The following is a 27,489-nucleotide window of genomic DNA, read 5'->3' as shown; positions in this document are numbered from 1 at the left end:
GTTTGCCTGTTTAAGGTATCTTTTTATTTGAATTGAATGCTGTTGATATGCCCTCAATTTACCAAGTGAATATGCTGTTGGAGGATTAGCACCTTAGCATTTGCTGAAGACTTTAACGGAAACAATGTATAGGGTTAGGTCACAAAATGTCACAATGGTAGTCTACCATTGTGACATTTTGTGACTAGTGCAATGTTAGGACTCTAGAAAATGCTTGATATTAAAAGATATAGTGAAAAACTCTGCACTATATAGAGTTGAATCAGATTTAACCTATTACGATACTTTTCTATCATATTACTGATTGGGCACAACTGATGTAGAGCATTTCATAATGTAAAATAATGCGTCAGCTTTTTCATAATCATTCATATTTACTGTTTATTTGTTTATCTTTCATCTTCATTTGCGATAACAGCATTACATCAAAGTGGACATAATAGTGGTGTCATCCATGCGGGCATATACTACACTCCTGGTTCGCTGAAAGCCAAACTGTGTGTGGAGGGATTGAACCTCGCCTACCAGTATTGCGACAAGCACAATCTTCCCTACAAGAAATGTGGCAAGGTTTGTACTCATTGTACGTGGTCTCATTACTGAAACAGGAGTGCTTAGCAGGCATCATTGCTTGTATGTCCAAGGGGAATTTATCCCCCAAATAACAGTTGTCTGAATTGCAATAGTTGCATTCAAAGCAACAGATGGGGCATAGCACTTGGTAATGTATAAGGTTAGTGTATTGAGGAAGTTGTGGGAGTGTGAATGTACGGAAATTGTCGTGTGTGACATCACACATGACTCAGCGAAAAACAGAAAAGGAAAGAAAAAAAAGCTGCCTTGCTCATATGACCATGGCATCGTTTCTTTCCATCAAATCAAGAAGTGTTACTTTTCCTCAGTGTATACAACGGAGTCACTTTTTATTCGTAATCTGTGAGGTCCAAACTTAATGGTAACCTAATATAGATCATTTATTAGTTATTAGTTCACATATTTGTGATAATTCATTCTTTGGGCCACTTCAAGAGACAGAAATTCCTTATAAGTTCTTAAGTCATTAACCCTAACTTACCTGGGCTATTTAGCGAGCTTGAATTCCTGGGGGGGGGGGGGGGGGGGGGGGCCATTATGGCCCCCCCTTCAGATCTTGGCCGTTGATCGCGCGATCGCCGCAAAACTTTGCATGAGCATAAAGCCGGATGTAATCTACAATACTGTTCAGTTAAATTTTCAAAAAATTTGCATTTTCTATTTTAAGTTAATTAATTATGCAAATATATGCAAAAAACCTCATTTTCGTCTGTAATTGGCTTATAAAAGCTTATGGAATGCTGATTTTTGGTGTAAATATTCCTAGTGACATTCCAAACATTTGTGCGTTAAAAAAAAAATCAGTATCAAATTTAATTTTTTATGTTTTGTATTGTTTTATCAATTTTTTATGTATTTCTTTGTTTTTTCGAACTTTTGTTTTTGTTGTTTTTTTCAGCAGAATTTGTCATACACATTTGTTGGAAGTATAATTATACTAAAATAAAGTGATTTCAGCCATTAAAATTAAAAATATGAATTTTTATGTGAATTAATTGAAAAAACGCAATTTGTATTGACTTTGTACACAAAATCACGTTTTTGAGCAATTTTTGGGTTGACGAAAATTTTTTGAAGGGGTGAGGCTTCGGAACGGTATGCCCGGGCGCGACAAATTTGGTCTCGAAAGTTGCGTGAGACTTGAAAGTAAAAAGTCAGCGAGCGGCGCGGTCAAAAAATTTTGCGCGCCGGAATGGTCGCGGAATTTGTCGAGGGGGGGCCATTATGGCCCCCCCCCCCCCCCCAGGTAAGTTAGGGTTAAAGGAAATTGAAGGAACATGTTGTTTTAACTTGCAACACCATGCAAAATTTTAAAAACATATCTTTTTTTTTTCTTGTGTTTAGGAAATAATGAAAAGCACGTAGAGAATCTTCAAGATTATTACACGCTATATAAATGTAGATTATTATTACTGTTTTTATAATGATACTGACCCTAGTCCAACCTTATCTGTTCATGCATACCTCGGTAGTTAATAGTAGCCATCAAGGAGGAGGAGCTACCCAGACTGGAGGCACTGTACAAGCGAGGCCAAGAAAACAATGTGCCTGGGCTGAGGATGCTGAATGCAGATGAAATCAAGGAGGTGGAACCGTACTGCAAGGTAGGGCCAGTGCATTTTCTCTATTCCCCTGTAACAAAGGAAACTTTTTTTTTCTGAATTTGCTTTGTATTTTGTTGTTGTTGTTGTTGTTGTTGTTGGGTTTTTTTTTTTTTTTTTTTTTTGGGGGGGGGGGGAACCATGCAAATTACAGAAAGTCAGTTAGCGTTGTAATTCATAATTCAAATACTAGTATCCAACACAGGCAATTCAGTTCTTGAAACCCAGAGGTTATATCAGAGAAGATTCATTCTTTTTTCATCCTTACCAAGGAAATGTTTTCATTTTTTGTATTCTGGGAGTCACATTAAGTTTTAGGTATTTTATCTTTCAAGTTTCAAGTGACGCATAACTATAACCATATCATAAATACATCACAAGTGTGTATTTAGCTCTTCTATATCCGACATTTGATAATTGCATTCATTTTGTAGTTGGTCTTGAAGGGTTTAACTTTCAACATCATTTGATTTGTTTGCTCTATCCAGGGTTTGAAGGCAATCCATTCTCCAAACACTGGCATTGTGGACTGGGCACAAGTAGCAAGATACTACGGAACAAACTTCCAGAAGCACGGTGGTAGCATATTCCTCAACTTTGAAGTCAAAGGCTTCTCCATGACCTCAGAGGGCAAGTCAGGTTCAAGTGAAGGTAAAAATTCATAGGTCATAATCCTTTGTCTCTGAAAGTTTTAGCTACAGGGTGAATGTAGTACAAATAAACATGATTGTGTAATGTGTAGTAACACTGTAGCTGTACAGTGAATACTGTCATGTGTAATGTTGTTTTACAGGCTCTTGGAAATAACATATTTTTCGGCTGGTGTATTCCAAAGACTTATATATCTACTGCTGTAATGAGCAATTGCTTGTGAGATTTTTGTCTGCATGCAGAATGGATGCAAATTCACGAGCCATCCTAACCTTGCATGTTCCTTATGGGTATGAAATCTCCCGCCGTCTTCAGACAAAACAGAAGTGAGATAACAGTTTTTGGTGACTCTATTAAGCCATTTCATGATGGTTATTTTTAATTGTATGCTCAAGAACTGCAGTGCCGAGGAAAATGCCTCAATGTATATTCATCTCCATAGTTTTTGTTATCTGTTGATGACACTAACAAATGTATACTCAGAAACACTTGTGAGTGTTACAGGAAGCAGAATTTATGGTTTAACTCTCCTTTGTTATGAAAGACAGTAAAAAAAAATCTTTTGAAATTTGAAGTACCACTTCTAATATCTGGTGTCATAATCAATACTGTGAAATAACTGTGATTACTTTGTGTGTTTGTCATTCCAGGATTAGAATATCCAGTGACCTTGAGGGCAAAATCAGGAGTAAGTAAAAGTTTGTTTGTTTGTTTTTTCCATACCTAAACCTCTCTCTTGTGAAAGGACACTGATTTTCCATACCTCATGACTTCAGTGATATGAAAAGTGATAACCTCTCATGACTTTGCTTTTTGATTTTACTTGTTCTTTTCATTACATTATGAAAGCACAATTCTGTATGTGATGCGATGTGTTTCAGGCAAATCATGATCCCATGCTGTAGAAAAGAAAATCTGCCTCCATCATTATCTATCCTAGACTGAGAATCTCTTCCCTTTGGATGAAGAAGAGTAGATACATGAAAGTCAAATGATTCTAATACATTTGTAAACAGTGTGCGATGTAGGCAGTGGTTAGTGACAATAGAGTGAGACAGGTTCAGTGCACTAACTCCACTTCCTGGAGAGCATACCAGCCAGACTGTCAGTCAGTGGGGTACACATGTTAAATCCAAGCATGTCAACAGTGACTTCCTACCAGGTACCCATTTCTGCCCCTGGGCACTACAACCTTTTTTCCCCTCTGTTGTGCCTCATGCACAGAAATCCCTGAGGTGCAAGTATGTAGTGACCTGTGCTGGACTCTACTCTGACCGCATGGCCGCGCTGTCGGGCTGCGACAAACTTCCACGCATCGTGCCCTTCAGGGGGGACTACCTCCTCCTCAAGCCAGACAAGAACTATCTTGTCAATGGGAACATTTACCCCGTAAGTCTCTCTCTCTCTCTCTCTCTGCTTTGCACTCACAACCAGTAAAGTGCCCTTGATGAGAATATGCTGAAAGTGGCATTTTTGCTATATTCTTCATTGTATGCTTTTGCAAGCACTGATGTGATTTTCTTTGTAAACTAGGACCTCAGTATCTCTGTACTGTTTCCATCAAGGATGAAGGAGACACCTTATCAAGATATTTGCCCATCCAGCTTTTCAGTATATTTGTTTATGCAACAAAATAACAGATGTCAGTAAGTGTCATGGTTTTTAACAAAGTGCAATATAACATGGTATTTATCAGTTTAAATTTCATGATACTGAAGGATAGGTGCAGCAAGGATCATAGGGCAAGGAAAATTATAAAATTTTATTCCGTACAAGTTCAAGAAGAGTTGAATTAAACTGAGAGAAGAAAAAAATTGGTACATTCAAGTTGCATTGCAGGGGAAGTTATTAGTATGATTTGTACTGATATGTAACAGAGATCTGTGGTAAAGGTCCCAAGTAGACTACTGAAATTCTAGTTTTTACAGTTAATCAAGAAATAGCATTAATTTCTGGTAAATTGGAATACAATCAAACGTCACAAGACAATGCAGTGAAAAGCTTTGTATTCTACATTTTATTCCTCTATGAGAAAGCTTATAACCTATAAAGTTATTAATCCATTTAGTTATTGGACTAGATTTTTGGCCAAGTGTAATAAGATTGATCTAATATCTTGATATAAATGATGAGATAAGGAGGGGTAGAAGAATATCAGTATTGATTAAATTTTTTTGTATTGGTCACACCATTTTTCACCACGATTGGAAAATAAAAATATGAACTGCAAGTGTTGCCACTTACTCCACAGTGAACAGACATTATTTTGCTTATCAACTTCCCAAAGATTCTTTGCAAGTGAGGGAAACAGCTTTCAAGATTTGTTTCTGCAACACCATTATATTCTTGCCCCTTGGTGTAATCTGCACTCCATTTTGGGCTCATTATGACAGGTGCCAAACCCCCGCTTCCCCTTCCTGGGGGTCCACTTTACACCCCGAGTGGACGGCAGTGTGTGGCTGGGGCCGAACGCTGTACTGGCCTTCAAGAGAGAAGGGTACAACCTGCTTGACTTCAGTGTCAAGGACATGGCAGATGTTGCCACCTTTGGGTAAGCACACCTCCCCCCCCCCCCCCCCCCACTTGTTTTGGCTTTAGTCTTGATAGGTCACATTAAACCATTTATGTAAAGCCTGTTTGACTCAGGTGTGCACTAGATCCACAGATCCTCTTGTTTTAATATAGTAGTTTTCATCAAATGCCCAACCCTCCTAAGAACCAACATCTCAACCTTAAGCTAGAAAAGCACTTGGAGAGTGCAGTTGTCCACCAAGCAGCTCATTTCCACCCATATACACATGTATGCTGAAAATGGCCCTCTACTCCAATGACAAAGAATCCTTTCTAGTGTCTCTACTTTGGCTTCCTGCTGTGTCTTGAGAGCAGCTCAGTGCACATCAAATACAGGCAGCTTGAATTTACTCATTCGTTAGCCCTATTTTCTAATGATAAAGAATGCTTTAAAAAATTGAAAAATATCCCTGGCTCCAGACAGTGATCCGGATCACTACCAAAATTTGATAATCTGTTCCCTGTGTCATTATCAACTTTTCCAGAAAATTTTATCTAAATCCATTTGTGACTTTTGGGGTAATTTTACAAACAGACAAACAGACAAACAATTGCTGGCAAAAACATATTCACCTCCTTGGTGGAGGTAATGAACACTATGCACACATCTGTGGTCTGCAGTAATGAGAGACTTTCAGTGAGTGAGTATGGATGTTATTCCACAGGGGACTCTACAAGCTGGCCATGAAGCACTTCTTCTATGGTATAGGAGAGACCTACCGGGCCTTCAACTATGCTGCTCAGGTCAAGCTTCTTCAGGAGTATGTTCCTGATCTGAAGGTGGCAGATGTCACAAGGTATGGCACGGATGTTTTATGGAGGAAGAGGTGGAGGGGAGGAATTAGAAAGGATCTTTTCATGTAGCAAAAATAAAGAGGAAAAACTTTTTTCATCCAGTCTTGAGGGTCTAGAACCTCTACATCTGACATAATGTCCTACTATTATGTCTTCACTTGACACATTTCTGGTAATATTTTCTCTATGAAATCGATGAGTAATATTACAGTTAGGATGCTAAATATGACATCTTTGAAGGAATATGCACTTATATTGTTTCAAACACTTTGATTATCGTGGTTTAAGATAATTTTGCATTCAATGTATGGATGTGATTATGCAGAATTAATGGAATGTTTATTTTTGTTGTAATTTTTTTTTTATTATTTGTATGATTATTTACATCTTTAAACAAAATCCAAAGGAAGAATAGAACGTGGTATCTATCTGATCTGATTGCTGTTTCACAGGTCTTCCCTTTAATTTCTGTTCAATTTCTGATAGCCATTGTTGTCACATTTAGATAGGATGCTTTGCAATTGATCTACAGTCAACTTCGGATACCTCGAATTCGTCGGGACTGAAGAAAATGGTTCGATGTACGCGAACTTCGAGGTACGCGTACGTCGAATTTTCTTCGACTTATCCGACATTTATCAATGTTCAACATGGTATCTGTTATAGTCCCTACTGATTGTTTGCATGCTTGTCAATTGGAATTGAATTGACTTTTATATGAATGAATTGAATGAAAATTGGAATGGAAATCAAAATTTCAGAAATAAGATTTTGGTGGCCCGATCGCGCCACCAAAAGAAAGTTGGATGTTTGCCTTTACTGTTGAAAATGAACAGTGGTAACAGTCGGCTCCGTAAGATTCTAAAATAAATGTCAGATGTTTGCTTTTAATTTTGGAAATGAATAACGGTAATATTTGACTCGGTATGATACTAAAATAAATGTCGGATGTTTGCTCATTCTTTTGGAAATGAATAACGATAAGACTCAGCTCCGTATGGTGCTAAAACTAATGTCAGATATTTGATTTTGCGTTCGGAAATTAATAAGGATAACATTTGGCTCCGGAAGACGCTGAAATAAATGTCGAATATTTGCTTTGACGTTCGGAAATGAAAAACAATAATATTTAATTCCGTACGATGGTTAAATAAATGTCGGATGTTTCCTTATACTTTCGAAAGGAAAAAGCAATAACATTCAGCTCCGGAAGATGCTAAAATAGATGTCAGATGATCGCTTTTATGTTCGGAAGTGAATAGCAGTGATATTCTGCTCCATACGATGCTAAGATAACTGTCTGATGCTTGCTTTTAAATTTTGAAATGAATAACAGTAACATTCAGCTGCGTTCAATGGTAAAATTAATGTTTGATTTTTGCTTTGATGTTCTGAAATGAATAACAATAATATTCAACTCTGTACGATGATAAAATAAATGCCGGATGTTTGCTTTTACGTTCGAAAGTAAATGGCAATAACATTCAGCTCCGGAAGATGCTAAAATACATGTCGAATGATTGCTTTTACATTTGGCATGTTTGGAAGTGAATAGCAGTAACATTCTGCCCCATATGATGCTAAAAGAATATTGGATATTTGCTATTTCATTTCGAAATGAATAACAGTAACATTCAGCTTCGTTTGATGGTAAAATAAATGTCTGATGTCTGCCTCGACGTTCAAAAAAGAAAAATAGTAACATAATACATTCGGCTCCGTACGATGATAAAATAATTGTCAGATGATTCATTTCACTTTCGGAAGTGGACAGCAGTAACATTCGGCTCCGTACGATAATAAGATTAATGTAGGATGTTTGAAATGAATTTAACGGTGATATTCTGCTCCGTACGATGCAAATATGAATAACAGATTGTTGCTTTTACATTTGGAAATGATTAACGGTATTAATCCGCTCAGTTAGATGCTAAAACAAATAGCGGATGTTTGCTTTCACGTTTGGAAATGGATAAGGATAGCATTCAGCTCCGTAAGATGCTAAAATGAATGTCGGTTGTTTGCTTTTACATTTAAAAATGATTAACGGTAATATTCGGCTCCGTAAGGTGCTAACATACTAATAAATGTTGGATGATTGCTTTTACAATAAGAAATGAATAACGGTAACTTTCGGCTCTTTACATGTAATGCTAAAACAAATGTCGGATGCTAATAAATGTCAGCAAATGCTCCCACTTTCTTATTTCAAACGTAAGTTTTGACCTCCTAAATATATAGCCATCAACTTTTATAATAATCTTTACGCCTATTTGCTAAATCTTAAAACACAGAGTAAGACGATTGAATTTTCTATTCATTTGTTTTAGACATAGGCATCTGTATCACTTCAATAATGCTTAATATTAATTTTTCTATGTTTAGTAGGACCGATTTAGTTTTTCTAATGTTTTTGTTGATTTTTTTTTTGTGTGTGTGTCACCAGATTTTACTTTCGAATACCAAAAAATTAAAATCAGTATATTGGTGGCCCGATAAAAGATAATGTGAAGCCCTGTCTATTTTATCCTGTATTATGCTCGGCCTATACTTCCAGATCATATACCACACTATTTTCATAATCGCATTGCTGGGGGGAGAAAAAGTTTTCAATGCTTGCATTCTCGGGGAAGAATAAATGAAACAAACTTTGTGAAAGGCAAAAAAAAAGTAAAAAAATAAAGGCACTACGCAGGAGATTGATGTTTGGACAGTGGACCGTGATTAATGCCAAAGATATAACTGTCAACATCTAAGCAGGTGCGCCACGAGGGTTAAGAAATCCATGCGCACGGTATAACTATCACGATCAAAAATCAGAACACAGTGGTTAAAGAAAAGTAGATGATGGGCAGAGCGTAGTGCTACTGTATATCGTAAGCATTCCATTGGCACGGGCGCTATGTGCACATACCGTGTACGTGTGTAGGTTGGTGTTGGGGATTTTTCTTGTCAGCCGCGTATCGGGTATTTCTTTGGGCGCGCGATTGTTCTGATCTCAGAATATTTACAGTCGAGTGTGAAAAGATTTGTGACATGTCTTTGCTGTCCATGCGCGCTTAATCGGAGATGCTGAATGATGTTTGCAGTTTCGATTCGAGCAACATGCTGGGAAAAACAATAAGTTAATTAAGATCGGACATTAGATTTCCCTTCGAGGTAACCGAACTTCGAGTTATTTTTTTCGAGCTACGCAAATTTCAATACACGGAAACTCCATAGGAACAATCGGGACTTTCATTTTGCCCCCGAGGTAAGTGATATTTGGCTTATCCGACGTCGAGGTATCCGAAGTTGACTGTATTTTGGTGGAAAACACTACATAACCATTTTCATCAACTATCAAACAGTAATAAATGTTAGCACTGGCAGATGATATAAGTTCCTGAGACTTTGTGAGAGAAGTTAACACAGTGTTTTCTGGCCTGTTTTTTGTTTTGTTTTTGTTTTTTCAAGGGGCCCGTCTGGTGTGAGGGCCCAAGCACTTGACGTGAATGGCAACCTCGTGGATGATTTTGTCTTCGACGTAGGGAGGGGCGGCATAGGGGGCCGGGTGCTGCATGTCCGAAATGCTCCATCTCCGGCGGCAACGTCCTCGCTGGCTATTGCGAAGATGGTGGTCGACAAAGTACAAAATACTTTCACGTTGTAGTCAAGATGTCGAGCGGTGTCAACTTAAAGGTCAACTCATCTTGCTCTGGTAGTAGCTTTTGGACCATAGAGGGCAGCAATGCCATGACCCATATAGATATATATGACACACATTTATTTTTCTATTAAACATGCATAGCATATATAGATATATGGAATGTATGCTAAAACATACAAAAGAGATTTTCTGTACATACACATTGTCGTAATGTGTCTGAAAGGACTCACGTTGAGTTTTATAAAATGGAGTTTCAAGATGGCCTCTTTGAGAGTATGATTAAAGGCTGACAAATCATTGTGCTTTCTGCACCCCATGTGAGATGCCATGATATCTACATTGTAAAAGTGGAAATTTTTTGCGCATTTCATGCAACCAGAAACTAGCCCGAAAATAAAAGCACACAATTTTTTTTGCTTACCATATGTTCCTCTAGTTGATGTGTTGATTCCGCAAAATTAAAGCACGAGAAACCCCTTTTACCCAGCCGAGCGCGTGAAAATATCGAATTTTACCGTATGTATTCATTCATCTCCATTTGAAGGAATTTAGCCGTATAGGTGAATATGTGAACCTGAAATCTTAAATGCACTTTTGTACGAATTATTGTTATTTTTTGTTATTTTTGTTGAAAAAGTGCAGACGTACGTAACAGTATAATAAGGATTAACAATACATCCCTGCGGCAATTTCCATACAGATACGATATAGCAAGTGTTTGGTTGAAACTGATATTCCAGTTTTGAGAGGCTTTTGTATTGACTGTATCGCAGATTCGCAGCTCTGAGACAGAGCTGTGTAATCGTGGGATTTTTGTGCCTGTGCCCCAAAAGGTGCTGGGCTGGTAGTGGGAAACTTTCGCGAGCATGAAGTGACCACTAGTTTAGCGTTTCGCATGCAAAATTTGCTTCTGCCCATGCTCAAATCCGCAAAACCTCCCTTCCTGGGGAAAACAAGAATGGTTCTCGACCAAAATAGAGTCTGGTCCCAATGTTGGGCATGATTGAGCAGCCAGCCAATCAGCAATCTTGTCGTGCATGTCAGTCATACAACACGCGATGGTTTACGTTTCACACATCACCCAAAATTGCTATGTCTGCATCCACACAGAAAATGGAAACTGCTTAGAAATGGGGACGGGAGTCCGAGTGTGGGGACTGTCACAGCTTATTGCTTCCGCATCCTCTCGGTCTTCCGTCGTGTTGCGAAAGTTCCCTCCTAATATTCAAAGAAGACTGCTCTTTGAAATTTCTTGTTGCCTCGGCCAGGTAATGCTGCAATAGGTGTAGAGTTGTGCTGAATAGATTTTGGATGAAGTCTCTCAAGGTCAAAGGTCAAAGATCTGTGAATTCTGGCCAGAGAAGGCATTTCAAGCTAAAACATTATTTAGGAATGTCCAATGGCGATATGATTTGGTAACAAGAGTAGAAATAGGCAATCATTTTAATGAAATGATATTGTTGCATGATCAAGGGTCACTCTTTGCTGAAAAATGTCCATTTCAAGTTTTAGCTTCAGCTAGGAATGTTCAATAGTAGAATTTTCTGCCAAAGGACAGAAAAACAATCAGTTACCTGAATTAACAGGACTTAAAAGTCAAAGGTCAATGTCAAAGGTCACCAAAATGTAGCTGATTTCTTTTTTCTTGTCATTGATTTCACTAGGAAAAAGTTTAATAATGTTGTTTGCTCAATGAATGGAAATGTATAAATGGGGATATACTTCTTTTGAGTAGACAGGTCAATCCTTTTTTCAGTGTTCAAAATGAACGAGCATCATTAAAATGTATGATGAAGGGCAATAGACTACGAGAGATATAGCACTTGCGTGAAAATCAGAGGCAGTCCACGTGGATTGCTCTAACTCTTGTGAATGATTTTATAAATTTTTGATTTCTATTTTTTATATCAAGAAGAGAGTAGTAAATACTTTATGAGACTTCATCACTTGCACATATTTCTTTAGCACTAATCATACATCTCAGTAGGAGCGTATACCTTTTTAGCTTTGGTTTAGATTATGCGTATAGTCTTTAGTAAAGGGATATTTTTTACACAAGTTGTGAAACTGAAAGATCAGTGTGCCAAGTACTGCAAAACCAGAAATGTTCGCGGCATGAAACTTTCGCGAATTGCCAAACATGAAGAAATTACAAGTATACTACATGCAGTTACATGTACTGGATTGTGTAGATGAAAACTTTTGTGTGCTTCATACTTTCGTGTCATAGCTCCTTGTGTGAAATTTGCAAAAGTTTCAGGCATGCCAAAATTTCTGGTTTTACAGTAAATAGTTTGTATTCATTGTTGATAGTCTTCCTGACAAATCCCGCATGTGTCAAAATAATGTTTTCATGAAATGTTTGTTTCTTTTAGGTAAAGATAAAAAAAAAATGATTCTACTTGTGTATATCTTTTATATCTATATTTGATACTCTGCAATCTAAAAAAAAAAACTAATGAAATTTCCCTAGCATGTCTTTATGTTATCTATAATCAAACTTGTGGGTGAGAAAGGCAGCTTGACTCATTCTTGTGTTATGAACTGTCATCAATGTCTTGGAAGAGTTTCAGTTCATTGCCTGTGTATTTATTTTATTGTTCAAACAAAATAGAGGAAACTGGTAAAGCTGATTTCATTTATTCTCTCACGGATCTGATCTGCGATCTCTCCAGTGCCAGCTACTAAGATTTTGTTTCACGTATATTTCGTAATTTGTGGACGAGGCAACTTACTGCCATTTTGTTGTGACGCACACTGCCATATCTGAGCATCTGGTTAGCATTTCCAAGATTTCTACCTCTGAGCTGTAAATTAATAAGCGGGGTGGTTGTCCATTACTTTCCTCAATCTCACTATGTGAATTTGCTTGCACTCGTCCTTTGAGCTTGGATCCGCGACAGTGGTTTCATGCTTAGAGATTCCTCCCATGTGATTGGTGAACTCAAGCAACGTGTCCATAGACTGGTGCAATGCATCTACTCCACTTTTATGGTAACTCGATATATAGGTCATTACCAAAGAACAAAAAAAAAAAAAAGGACAAATGGATATGGGCATCCCTGCATATGGGAATTGATTTGCAATGGGACATTTGATACTACTGTATACAGGAAACATGTAACTCTTTTATTTCAAACCAGAGTTTTCGATCATATTGTACAAGTATACTTGCGGCGGTGGAGTCAAGAATGCATTTGAAAAAATATGTTCCCATGTGGTTGAAAGTTAAACTATGCAAAAACAAATCAATTGCCCATTTCAAATTTCACTGTTTTTACCAGATAACAGTTTACAGCTCACCATAGCATCTTTATTATACATACATACATGCATACACATGTACATACATACATACATACATACAGGCATACACACATACATACATACAGACATGCATACATATATATATGTACAGATCAATGCAAACATTTATAGAATGAATGCTATGTAACTTCATAGAGCAAATTCCTCATTGTAAATGAATCAAACTTGCCTGATCTAAGCACCAAGTTTTGATACTGTGTTCTGTGTATAAATAAATGCACATGTCAACCTTTGGAAGGAAAGAAACAAAAGAATGAAATGAATGAAGTGAATGTGATGTCCAAGAGTAACATGTACACCTTTCTCTTTGGTTCAGCAACATTGTCGATTTATGTTGTGAAAGGAAACAGATTTTGTGACTCTGCTCTAGACATTAGAAGAAGCCATGTCATCTTATACTTGATGACACGGTCAGCTATGTCTTCATACAACTTCAGGACTTTTTGCAGATTTCATCGCAATCCCAAGTGAGCTCCTTCTGAACAAAAAACATTGATAGTTTCTCTAGACAGATATTCATGTTCTCCAACATTAAGCAGTTGAAAGCTTCTGCCAATGCATACACTGGAATATGTTATGAGTTGTTGGCATGTTTCAGACAAATTGGGCTGACTTCTTTCTTAATACTCCAAGAGCTCCGGACCTAAAAAAAAAAAAAAAAAAAAAAAGATTCCAACTCTTATCTTACCCCATTCTTTCTGAACTTTCCTGCAGACATTGTTGTCCCACCAAATATCTCAAATAATGAGTTTTTACTATTAACAATTTTGTGCAGAACTATCGTGTATGCAGTGTGTGATTAGTGTAAATACTGTACTGACAATTTGGGATCAGATGTGCACTGAACTTGCATATTATAACCTTGTCTATGAATTTTAAATCTACAATTGTCTGTCAATTATTTGTTTCGTCTTTCAGTACTTTTGTGTGACATTTTTTTTTTCATATCTAGCTATTTAATATGCCTGTGGTGTCTAGGATACATAGATGGCATGCTGTCTGATGTTACAAGATAGACACTGTAAAGAAGTTAGTTGCATCAAGAAAATATGCAGACACCTGTGTGGTTGAGATAACTCAAAGGGTTCATTCAGCTGTGATTCTACATTTCAAGCACTTTTCTTTTTGCCTCTGAACACGTGAAAGATTTTAGATCTGTACCTTTTCTCCTTAAATAATCAGCAGCCTCTCCAAGTGATTTGAGTTTACTGTCCTAAGCTTCTCATGTATGTAATGCACATCCTTTGAACTCTGGTAACACAACTGAACCCCAGTAGTGGGGATAGTATTTACAGATCTATAGAAGCTCTACAGTTTGGTGTTATGGATATGACAGGCTGACCAAATTCAAAGACTGACGGAATCAATACAATGATATCTTCTAGTAATCATTAAGGATAATTTCAAAGATCCTATAGCGTGGGTATTCATGGAGTGGGAAGGCTAGCCCGGTTTGGTATTCGAGAATCCCCACAACAATGTGTAGCTTATCTGTGATCGTTATGTAAGTACACACACAGCCACAGAATCTCAAGTGGAGTTAACTGTTACCAATGAGCGTACGCTTTGATGCATGTATTCGCTGGCCAGTACTATTCGTGGTGTACTGTACCCCAGTGGGCAGCGAATGAATCAGACCACCCGTGACTCACCATGCTATACTTGGTCTTCAATGCTCTGCTACCTCAACTTCCTATGGCCACCCTCATATGAGTGCTTGCGCGAGTGTGTGTATGTGTGAGTGGGTGAAAATGTTTTGTGTGGTTATGTGAAATGTGCGATTGCCTGGTGTTTATCATCCCAGTACATGTATCACCCTACTATGCATGTACCAAGTCATCTCTTATAATAGTACGAAATCAACCATTTTCTGCAGCATGCAGAAGTGGGTATTTCAAGAAACCGCAAGATGCTGAAGGGTTATGGTCCTTGAAAGCACATCTGTAATCTTTCTTCCACTAATCATTGATGTGGAAGGGGCTGTCTGTACTCATGTACAGTGCGCATTAAAAAAAAAAAGGTAATCCAACTTCGGAGGGCTACTATTTCATAATTGTCACCAATGGAGAGTGCAATGTTGGTTGTGAGGAAATGGGAACTCTTCTTCTTTCCATTGATACCTAATATGTTGGCAAATGTCATGCATGACTGAGCATATGAACTTTAATGACAACAATGACAAATTGCGCTCTTTCCAATTTGAGTGTTATTGTGAAGGAACAATGAATGTCTCAATGAATGGATGAGATCCATCAATGAAATTTTTCAAATTAAAAGGCCAGCCTGCACGACTGCAGGTTTGTGGTTTTAGGGTTTCTGCTAACATATTATGGTCCATAATCTTCCACATGGTCACGTTGTTGATGACTTGGTCACTCCCACAAAGGCTAACCCATGATCAATTTTACTCTCTTCATATTCAAGACATGATTTGTTGCTGTGAGCTATGTGTTGAATATGAATAGAGAAAATGGACTGTGTGGGTTGGCCTGTGTGTGAGTGACCTTTTTTTTCCTTTTTTCTTTTTTGATATGCACTGTATAAGGCATTAGAGGTTGGTGGAATCATGACTTGATGTTCGACCATTGTACATAATTCTTTATGGAATCATTGTTGGCAAAATTAATCATCTTGTGGTGCAGATTTATTGTCTTATATATGCATCAATAATGCTATGAACTGATCAAAGGTAAAGAAGAGCAATGGCTTTCATGATTTCAAAAGAGCCTTCTGGTTTTCTTTTTTTTTCTTCTTCTTCTTCTTGCCCCTCTTCATCTCCTCTTCCCATACTTGTCTTTGTAATATTCTTATTCTTTGTAATGTTTTTATTCCTCATCCCAAGCCAATCTCTGCCAAACTGAGTAGAAATTTATCAGAGTGAAAGAGGACCATTATTTCACCCACCATATTGCAGGCTAGGTGGCTTGCTGAAGGGATAAAGAAAGTATTCATTCTGCTGTATAATGCTATAAAAAATGGAAACTTCGGTGTGTGAGCAAATGTGATTGTTTAAAAGGGATTACTGTTTTGTGTTTATTTGAGATAACCCGTTTGTTTGTTTTTGTTGATGCTGGGGAAAAATAAACTAATATGTCCATGGATACCTTTGATTACCCACTTCTTTGTTCTGTCACTTCCTTGTCAACAGTGATATTAGCCACAGGTGCCGTTCCATTGAACATCTACTACAGTACCATGTTCATATCTTGATAAGATAGTAAATGTTCCAGATGCCTTACATTTAAAAGGAAGACATATGTCATGTCTTATATCATTCCTACTCTCTCTTGTCAACATTTATGCATCTCCATGGCTACATATATTATTACACACATGATGATGATGATGATGATTACGTTTGTCCTTCGCTGGCGAAGACGACCACAATTTCTAGTATCACTACCATTCCATGAGTGCAAAGATGGCTAGTCAGTCCAATTGTGATCTGATCCTACTGGATCAGTACTTTATTGCAATCGGACTGATTACACATATACAACACACACACAACACACACATACACACACACACACACATATATATATATATATATATATATATATATATATATATATGTATATATATATACATATATTATATATATATATATATATAGGCAGTGCTCAATGTCCAGAAGGCAGAGCGAATGACATCTGTACCACTAAAGAAGATGACAATGGGTCATCAATACTTTATTGCAATAGAGTATTGATTGCAATAGAGTATTGATGAACCATTAGTCATCTTGTGAATGCACATTGATATATACAGTGGACTCCCATTTTAACGAAGTCCTCAGGACTGGCAGTTTTCTAGTTATATCTAAATTTTGTTTTATAACCAAACAAACTAGAAATGTCGCTACAGCGACTGGTTATACCCCCGTCAAACAACATTTCATAAGCTTTGGTCAAAACAACATTTGATAAGCTTTGGTCAAAAAACTGAGGAAGTAGTTAAATCCGCAAGATCTTTCCTTGATCTTCTGCCATTAATATGCCGTTACCATGGCAACATACTTTCGGGTACTGTCGAAAAATGCGTTTTGCACATCTACAACCAAAGGCACACGTCTGTACCAAGTTTCATGGAAATTGGGCAAAAACTGAGGAAGTAGTTTGCAACACAAAATTTTCCATCATTTTGGCTCATAATATGTGAGCTGTTACCATGGCAACATACTTTTTGTCACTGTCAAGAAATGTGTCATGCTGACCTATATCCTAAGACAAACATTCAATATGAATTCCATGAGAATTGGAAGAACACTGATGAAGCAGTTTTGCCATGAAGCATTTTGCCCTATATTTTACCAATAACATGCCGTTACCATGGCAACGCACTTTTTGTCACTGCGGAAATATGTGTCTTGCACATTAACATATTCAGATGAACATCTGTACCTAATTTCATAAAAATTGATCAAAAACTGTGGGAGGAGTTTGCGACGCAAGATTTGTACCCATTTTTGCCCATAATATGCCGTTACCATGGCAACGTACTTTTGGGTACTGTCAAAAAATATGTCTTGCACATCTACAACCCAAGGCACACATCTGTGCCAAGTTTTATGGGAATCGGTTGAAAACTGAGGAAGTAGTTCGCGACGCAAGATTTGTACCCATTTTTGCCCATAATATGCCGTTACCATGGCAACGTACTTTTGGGTACTGTCAAAAAATACGTCTTGCACATCTACAACCCAAGGCACACATCTGTGCCAAGTTTTATGGGAATCGGTTGAAAACTGAGGAAGTAGTTCGCGACGCAAGATTTGCAACGGACCGACCGCCCGACCGACCGCCCGACCGCCCGACCGACCGCCCGACCGACCGTCCGCTGATTCCTATATACCCCCTTCAAACTTCGTTTGGCGGGGGTATAATAAACAATAAAAATACATACAGTGGTTAACATTGCATCCTGAATTTTTACTTTGTTATAACTGGAATTTCGTTATAACCATGTTCGTTATTATGGGAGTTCACTGTATAAACCCCCCCCCCCCAAATAAAAGTCCTGCAATTCCAATTTGATGTATTACAGATCTCCTAAAACATCATTCATTGAAGTGTCAAATCGTAAGAAAGCCTGATTAATGTTCTTTACAATGACAACTCGCTTATTTACATTATGCTTTCTGGGAGTACACAGTGTGACAGACCTTGAGGAAAAATCAAATGTGAAATGTTGCAAAATAAAGCAAAGGTATTATGTCAAATAATATAATCCCCATTTGTATTGTCTTTTCAGGGAAGGCATTAATTGTGAAATTATCATTAGGTTGACCAAACAATCATCCAATGTTTAGGAAATCAGTTTTTGAAAGTGCTCACATTTCAACATTGGTTATTGTTGTGGCTTTTTTTTTCATTGAAATAGTACATTACTAATAGTAGAATTGTTGCAACTTCACTTTTGATCTGTCCCCATACTCTGCTGTTTTGTGCCCAATCATAGCAAGTGAGGTGTCATTTTAGAGATAAATAATCAGGCTTTATTACAATGTCATATTTATTGAAGAGAATGTAGGTAGAAGAGAAACATGATATATCAAACTTTTATTGCAGAACTTATCTTGAGGGGTATATATGAATATTTTACGAAATTTGCAGTCCAGGTGTTGGTCAAATCATTATCAAAAAGGAGTACTTATGAGTAGTTAGTTCAACAGTAACAATTTATTTTCAAAGCACAAATTTTGTCTCTTAGCAAAGGGCAGAGTGTCCTAAACAGGAACTATGGCTATAGTGAATCCTGTGCCTAATGAAGTCTCCACAGGTGTGTATTTTTAGGTTTTAATTGCAAGACATTTTAAACCACAAATTCAATGAATAAATAGAGCACACAATCCACACATTATTTATTACTATATATTTATTGTCATACAACATACATTTCTAAGAATGCTAAATACATAATTGATAGGATGCTATACAGAATTGTATAAGATAGAATGGTTATTTTACAGAAATTTATTGTTAAATATTCACACATTTAATTCCTCAGGATCATTACTATTTTTTCCAAAATCATTTATTTCTGCTACTTGTAGGATCAGACAGTGCTGAACAGCGTGTGCATGGAGGTCCACTTTTAACTTAGCAGCAGGATAAAAAAACAGGAAAAATCTTCAGCTGTGAAGCATTCCCGGGACCAAGCTCAGCAGATATTGTGTATGATGTCATTCCATTAAAATTGTAGAAAAGATCTACTTCAATTTCAACTTTGTTCAATTTTCCTGTACTTCATCGTAGTAATATATTATGACCGATCATATATCTCTCAGTTTGTATTCAAAACCTCTTGACAAAGGATAGGGCGCCACAAAATTTGTGTTTTATCCAAATATATAAACTGTTGTTGTTAAACCACAGCATGATGCATTTCTGGGAGATTTCCCCTTTTCCTGTAATCCTACTATATGATGATATGCTCTAGAACATACATGCAAGCTTGTATGCACATGATCGAGAGAATACACACGTGTTAAAGTGGAGATAAGCGTATGTGCACATGCATATTTATGACAATGAACACAATAGAATTCCACAGAAAATTTTGAATTTCAATAGGTCTGTCAACACATTCAGATTTTATTTTATATATTTATGACATACAATACAGCATGAAAAATATTTGATGGTTACATCAGGCCTACTGAGATACAATGTATAACAGATGTAATAACATTGCATATTATTTACATAGACACACAGTCATAGATACTGAGTACGAAGTTGTGTCAAGGACATGTACCATGTCAGGGTTAAAGAAAATAGATTTCAAAAAATGTTCATCAAATATGATAATCAACATTTACACTGTAGGAACCGGTTTATAGTTATATGTGTATTAATTACCATGCATTGCACATTCCAAAGAAAACATCAAAGGAAGCAGATTGTCATGTCTTTAATACTACATAGGAATAGTGTACGTTGGGATTGAATATGGCTCTCACCTTTCTTCTTTTTTTCTCTTTTTTTTTGGAGGGGGGGGGGGCTACTTTCATTCCCCTCCCCCTCCGTTGGTAAAGCACACTGTATACACATAGCCTATTAACTAGACACACTACATCTTACCTACACGATTTTGTACATGTAGAACTGATGGTTACGAAGGCTTAACATGACAGCAAGTTACAGTCACTCATGGTAAGAATCCCTTTATAGCTTGATGACATAAAGATCTTCCTACAAGAGAGATAATTTAAGGGTATTTGGAATATTCTGATAACTATTTGCTGCAGTTCTGGTGATTTTAATGTGCACGGATGCTACAAGAGACATCGTAGTAGCTCAGCTTGAAATCACATCTTTTCGTGCTGCACATGCATGATCTTTCTTTTGACCAATCAACGTTTAGTAAATCATGTTTGTCAAGAGAAGGCATGGCTTAGGAGCCTTTACTGGCCCAAAGACAGGGTTTGCCCCTGGATATGTAGACCCTGGATAGCCCATAATGTAAGCAAGGAAACCCACCACATCATGAGTATAAAAGGAGGAGCAGAAGATGAAATTTTTACCATTTTCCAGCTGATACCTCCTTCCAGAGTTGTCTCCCCCTCCCCCTTACAGTTTTCAGCTACTGCTTACAAAGTATAGTATTCAAGACTTCGATAGGTTGTCACCAAACATTGTTTAACATGATACTTGTAAGTTTAATTGTCTAGATTAGATGTCAGAGGTCTCGATAACCTATAAGATGAGGATATTTTATATTTCTGGTCTTGATGACCTTGGAAGAAAGTTTATAGTTATTGATGCTACATAGAGGACTTGATGGCCTTGATCTTGAACTGGTAATGATGTCTCATATTTTGTCTCTAATGTTTCAAATCCTTTCTTGTGTCAACATGATAGGATGTTATTAGTAAGTGGAGAAAGATAGATTGATATACATGTATGATACATCGTTACCGTGTTTCAGTACGATGCTATGGAATGATGTTTTTCTTTTACTGTCACATGTGATGAGATTTCCAAGGCCAGAGTGAGTTTTGATGTGCTTTAATACCGGTCTTACAACTCAAGAACTTTACGCTAAATTGAACATGGTTCAGGTTAAATTGGCAGGAAGACCAACTGTCAATGGTAAATGTGTTTTTAAGGTCCATACTCACACCGAGGAGGTCACAAGACAACTATAGAAAGTTTAATGAGCGCATTAGTAGAGAAAGCAAAGAAGCACAAAATATCCAACTTTTATATTTTATCCACACTTTTATTGTCAACAGCACAGTGAAATGAAATAAATGAAATGAAATGAAAAACCATGTGGAGGCATAGGCATTGGTGGGATTGGGGAGTGATGTAAATATACTTTTCTTTTGGCAGTGTACCATTAAATATGAATTCTTAAGATTATGGTCAACCATGTAGATTATTTTTACTAGAAATAGACTTTACAAACTGTACCCGGTACTCATTACTTGTCAATTGAAAATATGGCAAAGATAGGCTATGACTAAGAAGGGTCAGTGATACATTAGCCAACACTCCCCCACCCCCCCCCCTTTAAAGTACTCAATGTGGCATGTATATATTGACGTTTGCATTTAGCCACAGTAGATATACATTAACATATTCATGCATTTTGTTTGCCATTGCCATGGCTGAGTATTCGTATGATGCATTGGTGTTTACACATTTTGGCAGACTCTTGCAATTTGTCGAGGAAGATAGACAGAGATGACGACTGTCTTTTCAACATTCCTGATGAGAATTATGTTTTGACTGCTTGCTTACCTTTTCACTAAATATTAGTTAACACAACTTGCAGCAAATTACATAAAGTTTAATCGTCATTTGCATTATCAGCCATCATTGGACAGAAGTAACACATAATGCTTTTTATGTCTGAGGAATGTGAATTGACTGTTTTGACAGAACTGAGTTTTTCTGTATTATTAATGATCTTCCTTTAATGGATTCTTCAGCCTTCTTCTTTGACATCATTATCTATATTTCAGTCTTCTTTGCAATCATCTTCAGGGTTCCTCTACACTGTGCAGTACCTTGTAGTATATAATAAGCTCGCATATCAATTGTACATTGTAATGTGAGAGGAAGCACTTGTATTATGTAATTCCAATCACTAGTGTATATAGGGAGTACTTCAATCAGTACAGTAGTACAGATCCACTTTCTATGACTTCAAATTATGACAATGTATGTGCCATATTTATGATACAAGTTTCTTACTTCTGTTGCTTACAATTTTCATACATAATAGAAGTGAGATACCGTATATCCAAAAGGCAAAGAGAGAGTGATTGCCTATGCTAGTAGAACTCTCAATAAAGCTGAGCAGAATTACTGTGTTAGAAAGAACTACTAGCAATAGTTGTATTCCTCAAGCACTTTTTACAAATTTCTTGTATGGCCAACCCATCACTGTAAAAACTGAGAGGTCTTGATAACCTTATTCATGAACTATTAATGATATCTCATTTTTTCTCTATAATGTTTCACATCCTGTACGAGTCTTTCCAGTCAAGACTTTAGTTTGGATGTTATATTAGTGAATTAGCGGAGCTGGATAGATAGAATACATATATTGTGATGAATACCCCCTCTCCTTCATCTTATTTCTAAGTGCAGACTTAAAGCTTTATTTAGAACTACATTTGTATTACACATATTACACATTGTAGAGATCCATAATGCCATAGTTCATAGTATGTGCATGGGACTATGTGGCGACTGTGTAGCAAGACCTAACTTATCAAAGACCATAAGTTCAAAAGGACAGGAGAGTGTGAATCTGCATTTGATGACTTGAAGTAGAGATTAACTACAGCTCCTATTTTGGCTTATCCTCAGCTTGGTCAGTCAGGCCCAGGCGCAGAAAACTGCGCCTCCCACCAGGCGCAGAAAACTGCTACTTTGGGGTTATCCGCCCGAGCGCCGAGCAAGTGTGCCCGCTACAATTGATTCTCGTAGTTTCTGCAAACAGTCGGTTTCATTGATACCGTCTGTGTGTTTTTTCCCCTAGAAAAGGATTCCTATGCAAGATTAGGTATTTGGCTTACTACAGATGAAAAATCAGAAAAGTGTCAGGGTTCAAATTTTGCTACAAAATTAGTATCGATTTGATGTCTTCATCACCAAAATTTTCCCCATGCCTTTTACACTATGAGCATCGCGTTGCATGATGGGTATTGTCATTATAACATTCATGATAGCAGAATTTGGCTCTTTTCGACAGGCGCAGTTTTCTGCGCCTGTGCCTGACTGTTGGTGTTGAGTTTGTGTGTTAGACACAGATGCAAGCAAGTTTGGTATTGGAGGAGTCTATCACAGGAACAACAAGGCAAAGAGAGATTGCCTATCAAGATGCCAGTAGAGCTCTCAATAAAGCTGAGCAGAATTAGTGTTACAAGAAGATAACTACAAGCAATAGAGTCTAGTTGTATTCCTCAAGCACTTTCGACATTACTCGTACGGCCAACTCGTCACTGTAAGAACTGAAAGAGGTCTTGGTAACCTTATTCATGAACTATTATTCATGTCTCATTTTGTCTCTATAATGTTTCACATCCTTTTAATATGAGTCCCTCCTGTCAAGACTTTAGTTTGGATGATATTAGTGAATAAGTGGAGTTGGATATAGATAGAATATATATTGTGATGAATAACCCCCCCCCCCTTCATTTTATTTCTAAGTGCAGACTTAAGACTTTATTAAGAACTATATACCCGGTATGCGTTAATGATCCACGTACATTACAAATTGTAGGGATCGATAACGCCATAGATTATTGTAGGGATCGATAACGCCATAGATTATAGTATGTTGGACTATGAGGCGACTGTGCAGAAAAAGACCTATCTTATCACACAGATTACACTTGCAAACAGTACCTGTTCCTGTAGCCAGTCAAGCTGAGAGGTACTCGTAATTCTAAATTCCCATAATTTACTGTTTTTGATGAATACCCTGATTATAAGCCCGATTTATAGTCAGAATTCCAACTGTCCTGTTTATGGTTTGCGGGTTCCCCATGTAGTAGATGAGTAACCTATTAGTTTTTCTGGTGACATTGAACGTGGACATAGAAGGCGAAGTATAATAAAGAGCATAATTACGGGACTTTCAGCCAATGAGCGGCAAGGGCCGGCCCTTTATATAACCGATGGGAAGCTCAATTTGTCACTTTGTGGCGAATCTTCGCATGCACAACAATGGTCAACAGTATACTCTCAACAGCTTTCATTCATCCATAGTTCCCATCTTGCAGCCACCCTAAGTCTATCTGTTTTTTTTTTTTTAATGCTTTGTATACAGCTTAGGAATATGTCAGTCTACTGACGTATCTGGTTTTGATAAGGATATTACAATGTTGTTGGCAGCCAAGAATGGTTATGTTGTTGGAAATTTTCCGAGGTATTAATTCTAATAGTTAGTGATCAAAGTGTAAGCTGATAGATGAGATACTTGATTATATGATGTTTTATTGTTTCCTGAACAATTTATTCACTATGTACCATAAGATCAAGGAGAGACACAAGAGGATCTGGAAGAGAGGTTAGGATATGGGACCCAGGGATCCTTGGTTACGGGAAACATGATAGCTCTTTTTTACTTTTGGACTCTGACTTTGAACTCTTGATACATTTTTTTTTTCTTTTGGCAAAACCATTATTGACAATTTAGATCATCTTTAGTAGATATGAAATTAATATAAACTCTCACTTTGAATGCAGAACTTTCTTTTCTTTTTCTTTTTTTTTTTGGGGGGGGGGGTCTTTGTAAACATCAACCTTTAATGAGAAATATCAATCAATAGAAATGTCACTAAGCACTCAAAACATAGTTAATGTGATAAAGCATACCTCATACAAAAAAAAAAAATCTATTGTACAGGCAAGAGTTTAAGTTAGTACTCTTCAGCATTACTGCCACACAGTACATTTGTATAGGAAGTACAAGTTTGGACATTTGGGCAGTCAATATGAATACTGATGATAACTTTCTATATAGACAGTGCAGTTTATAAAATGGATATATATGGATCCTAATCAAATGATTGGCTAAGAGCTGATCACATGACATGCATCATTTCCACTGTTACGTGGACCGTGCATCTTTTTTCCTAGCAAGCGTGCATTTTTTCCTAGCAAGCATGCATTTTTTTCCTAGCAAGCGTGCATTTTTTTACTAACATGCGTGTGCTTCAATGTGACCGCTAATAATAAATCGAGCAGCACGTACTGATTAAAGCAGTGAGCGTACGTGTTCGTATCTCGTCCCTGGGGATCACTAGGGACCTACGCGCTGGCCGCTGTGCGCAGCTAGCTAGTTAATTTAGCTCAATTTGTGCCGGTAGATCCAGGTCTAACGTTACATCGAACATCTCTTCGAAGAACTTTTCTAATCTTATATTGATTTATTTTGATTCAAAGAATGGCGGCAGCTCCGAATTTTCAGATACTTTCTGAAGAGGAATTACAACAATTGCTGGATGGAACTGATGCGCCGAGTACCAAACGCTCCATCAAATTTGGATTTTCTAAACTGCAGGAATTTGCATTGATTCAGAACATCAATCTCGCAGACAGAACCATTCCTGAACTGGATCACCTTTTGTGTTCCTTTTATGCATCTCTTCGAAAGTCAGATGGGACTCTATACACAAAGATAAGTCTACAAGCGATACGGTATGGAGTGCAGAGGCATTATCTTCATCAGCATGACATGGACAATTGTTCTAAAGTTCAGTTTCCAAAGAGTGTGAAGATGTTTAAAGCTGTGATGATAAAGCTTAAACATGAAGGTAAAGGGGTTGTTAATCACAAAAGCGTCATTTCAACTCAAGATATGGAGAAGATAGCTACATCTTGTGATACCAATGACCCAGCCGGCCTTCAGAATAAGGTTTTCATGGACGTCATGATATATTTTTGCAATCGCGGTCGAGAGAACCTGAGATTCATGACGGCTGAAGATTTCTCCCTTAAGACAGATGAAGATGGACTCCGTTATATCACTAAATGCGATCAATTGACGAAGAACAATAGAGAAGATCAAAACGAATCCTCCAACATGGGTGTGATGTACGAAGTGCCTGGCTGTGAAAGGTGTCTTTTTCTCAAGTACAAGTCTAAACTCAATCCGATGTGCTCATGTTTCTGGCAAAAACCCAAGCAAAAGATGCCAGAGAATGGAAATGACCCGTGGTATTGCAACGCTCCACTGGGTGTGAACACTCTGGGAAACAAAACGAAGGACATTTCTATTAAGTCTGGATGTAGCAAGATCTACACGAATCATTGTTTGAGGGCCACTTGTATCACAACTCTGGACACTGCAGGGTTTCATTCGCGTGATATCATGACTGTAAGCGGTCACCATAGTGAGCAGTCAATTAAAAACTACAGTAAAACAAGCGACAAAAGAAAGAAAGAAATGAGTACCATGCTCGGTCAGAAATTGAATGAAGCCGGCACAGAAGAAACACAACCAAAAAAAGGTAAAGCACAACCTTTGACTCTGCAAATGGTTCAAAGTCGTGACTCAATGGATAGCACAGCTGTTTCTACAATGCCTGGTCCTAGTAAAGGCTCAGACTTAGAGTTAGATCTAGACCTGGATCTACCGGCAGATCTGACACGTCGCGCACCAACATCAGTTTCGTTGTCGCAAGAAGAACATCTGCATCAAGATTTCTCGAGCAAACAACAAATATTCAATTTCCATGGATGCAATGTGAACATCTATAACAAGACCTAGACTATTTAGGTCCTACGTTAGACTACATGTAAATAGCGTTTTGGATTTTTCATTCAACCTTTTCAAGTTTAACTGTTGCCGGCGTTTTGCTTTCGAGGCTGAGGAGGGACATGATCAACGGCCCTGGGTGAGTAGACTACCATTTTTGCCAGTACCAAATCACGATTAGATCTATGCATGTACCTACAATACATACCGTAATGTAGGCTAGAGTCTGTTCATACTTATGATTGTGAATGTGAAGCAGGTTTTGTTGTTGATCTACATGTAATGTTAAGCCTAACTTTTACTAGATCTAGACTAACATTAAGACATTTAGATTTCACTTGATTTATCAAATGACAGAGCCGCGCGTTATTTGTATATTGGCGAGCATGCTTATAACTATTAGACTAATACAGGGGAATGAATACATGAAAATAGCAAGAAGCCTTACATGATATGGTGTCTTTTGAAGAGTGTCTAATACTCTTGTCACATTGTCTAAGTCAGCAGTTTTCGGCAGCTCTTGCCACGTGATACACTTGTGTACCAACTACATGCTCAAGTGCTTTGGGAAGATAA

The 27,489-nt window shown here is 37.5% G+C and overlaps 2 protein-coding genes across 2 annotated transcripts; both read left to right on the top strand.

The window, feature by feature from the left end:
* Positions 1 to 435: 435 nt before the first annotated feature.
* LOC139723195 (L-2-hydroxyglutarate dehydrogenase, mitochondrial-like) lies at positions 436 to 9,864 on the top strand. Its single transcript, XM_071634453.1, has 8 exons — positions 436 to 570; positions 2,067 to 2,198; positions 2,684 to 2,846; positions 3,497 to 3,534; positions 4,071 to 4,235; positions 5,240 to 5,397; positions 6,083 to 6,214; positions 9,669 to 9,864. The coding sequence occupies exons 2-8, from the start codon at positions 2,154 to 2,156 to the stop codon at positions 9,862 to 9,864; spliced, it is 897 nt and encodes a 298-aa protein (XP_071490554.1). The 5' UTR covers positions 436 to 570; positions 2,067 to 2,153.
* A 15,735-nt stretch (positions 9,865 to 25,599) lies between these two features.
* LOC139723219 (uncharacterized) lies at positions 25,600 to 26,925 on the top strand. The gene has a single exon (XM_071634479.1). The coding sequence runs from the start codon at positions 25,600 to 25,602 to the stop codon at positions 26,923 to 26,925; it is 1,326 nt and encodes a 441-aa protein (XP_071490580.1).
* The last annotated feature ends 564 nt before the right edge of the window (positions 26,926 to 27,489 follow it).

This window comes from Diadema antillarum, unplaced genomic scaffold, assembly GCF_040938485.1.
Source record: "Diadema antillarum isolate AM-2024a unplaced genomic scaffold, OU_Dant_1.0 scf00000183, whole genome shotgun sequence".
NCBI classification, from domain to species: domain Eukaryota; kingdom Metazoa; phylum Echinodermata; class Echinoidea; order Diadematoida; family Diadematidae; genus Diadema; species Diadema antillarum.
This window is presented reverse-complemented; position numbering and strand designations above follow the sequence as displayed.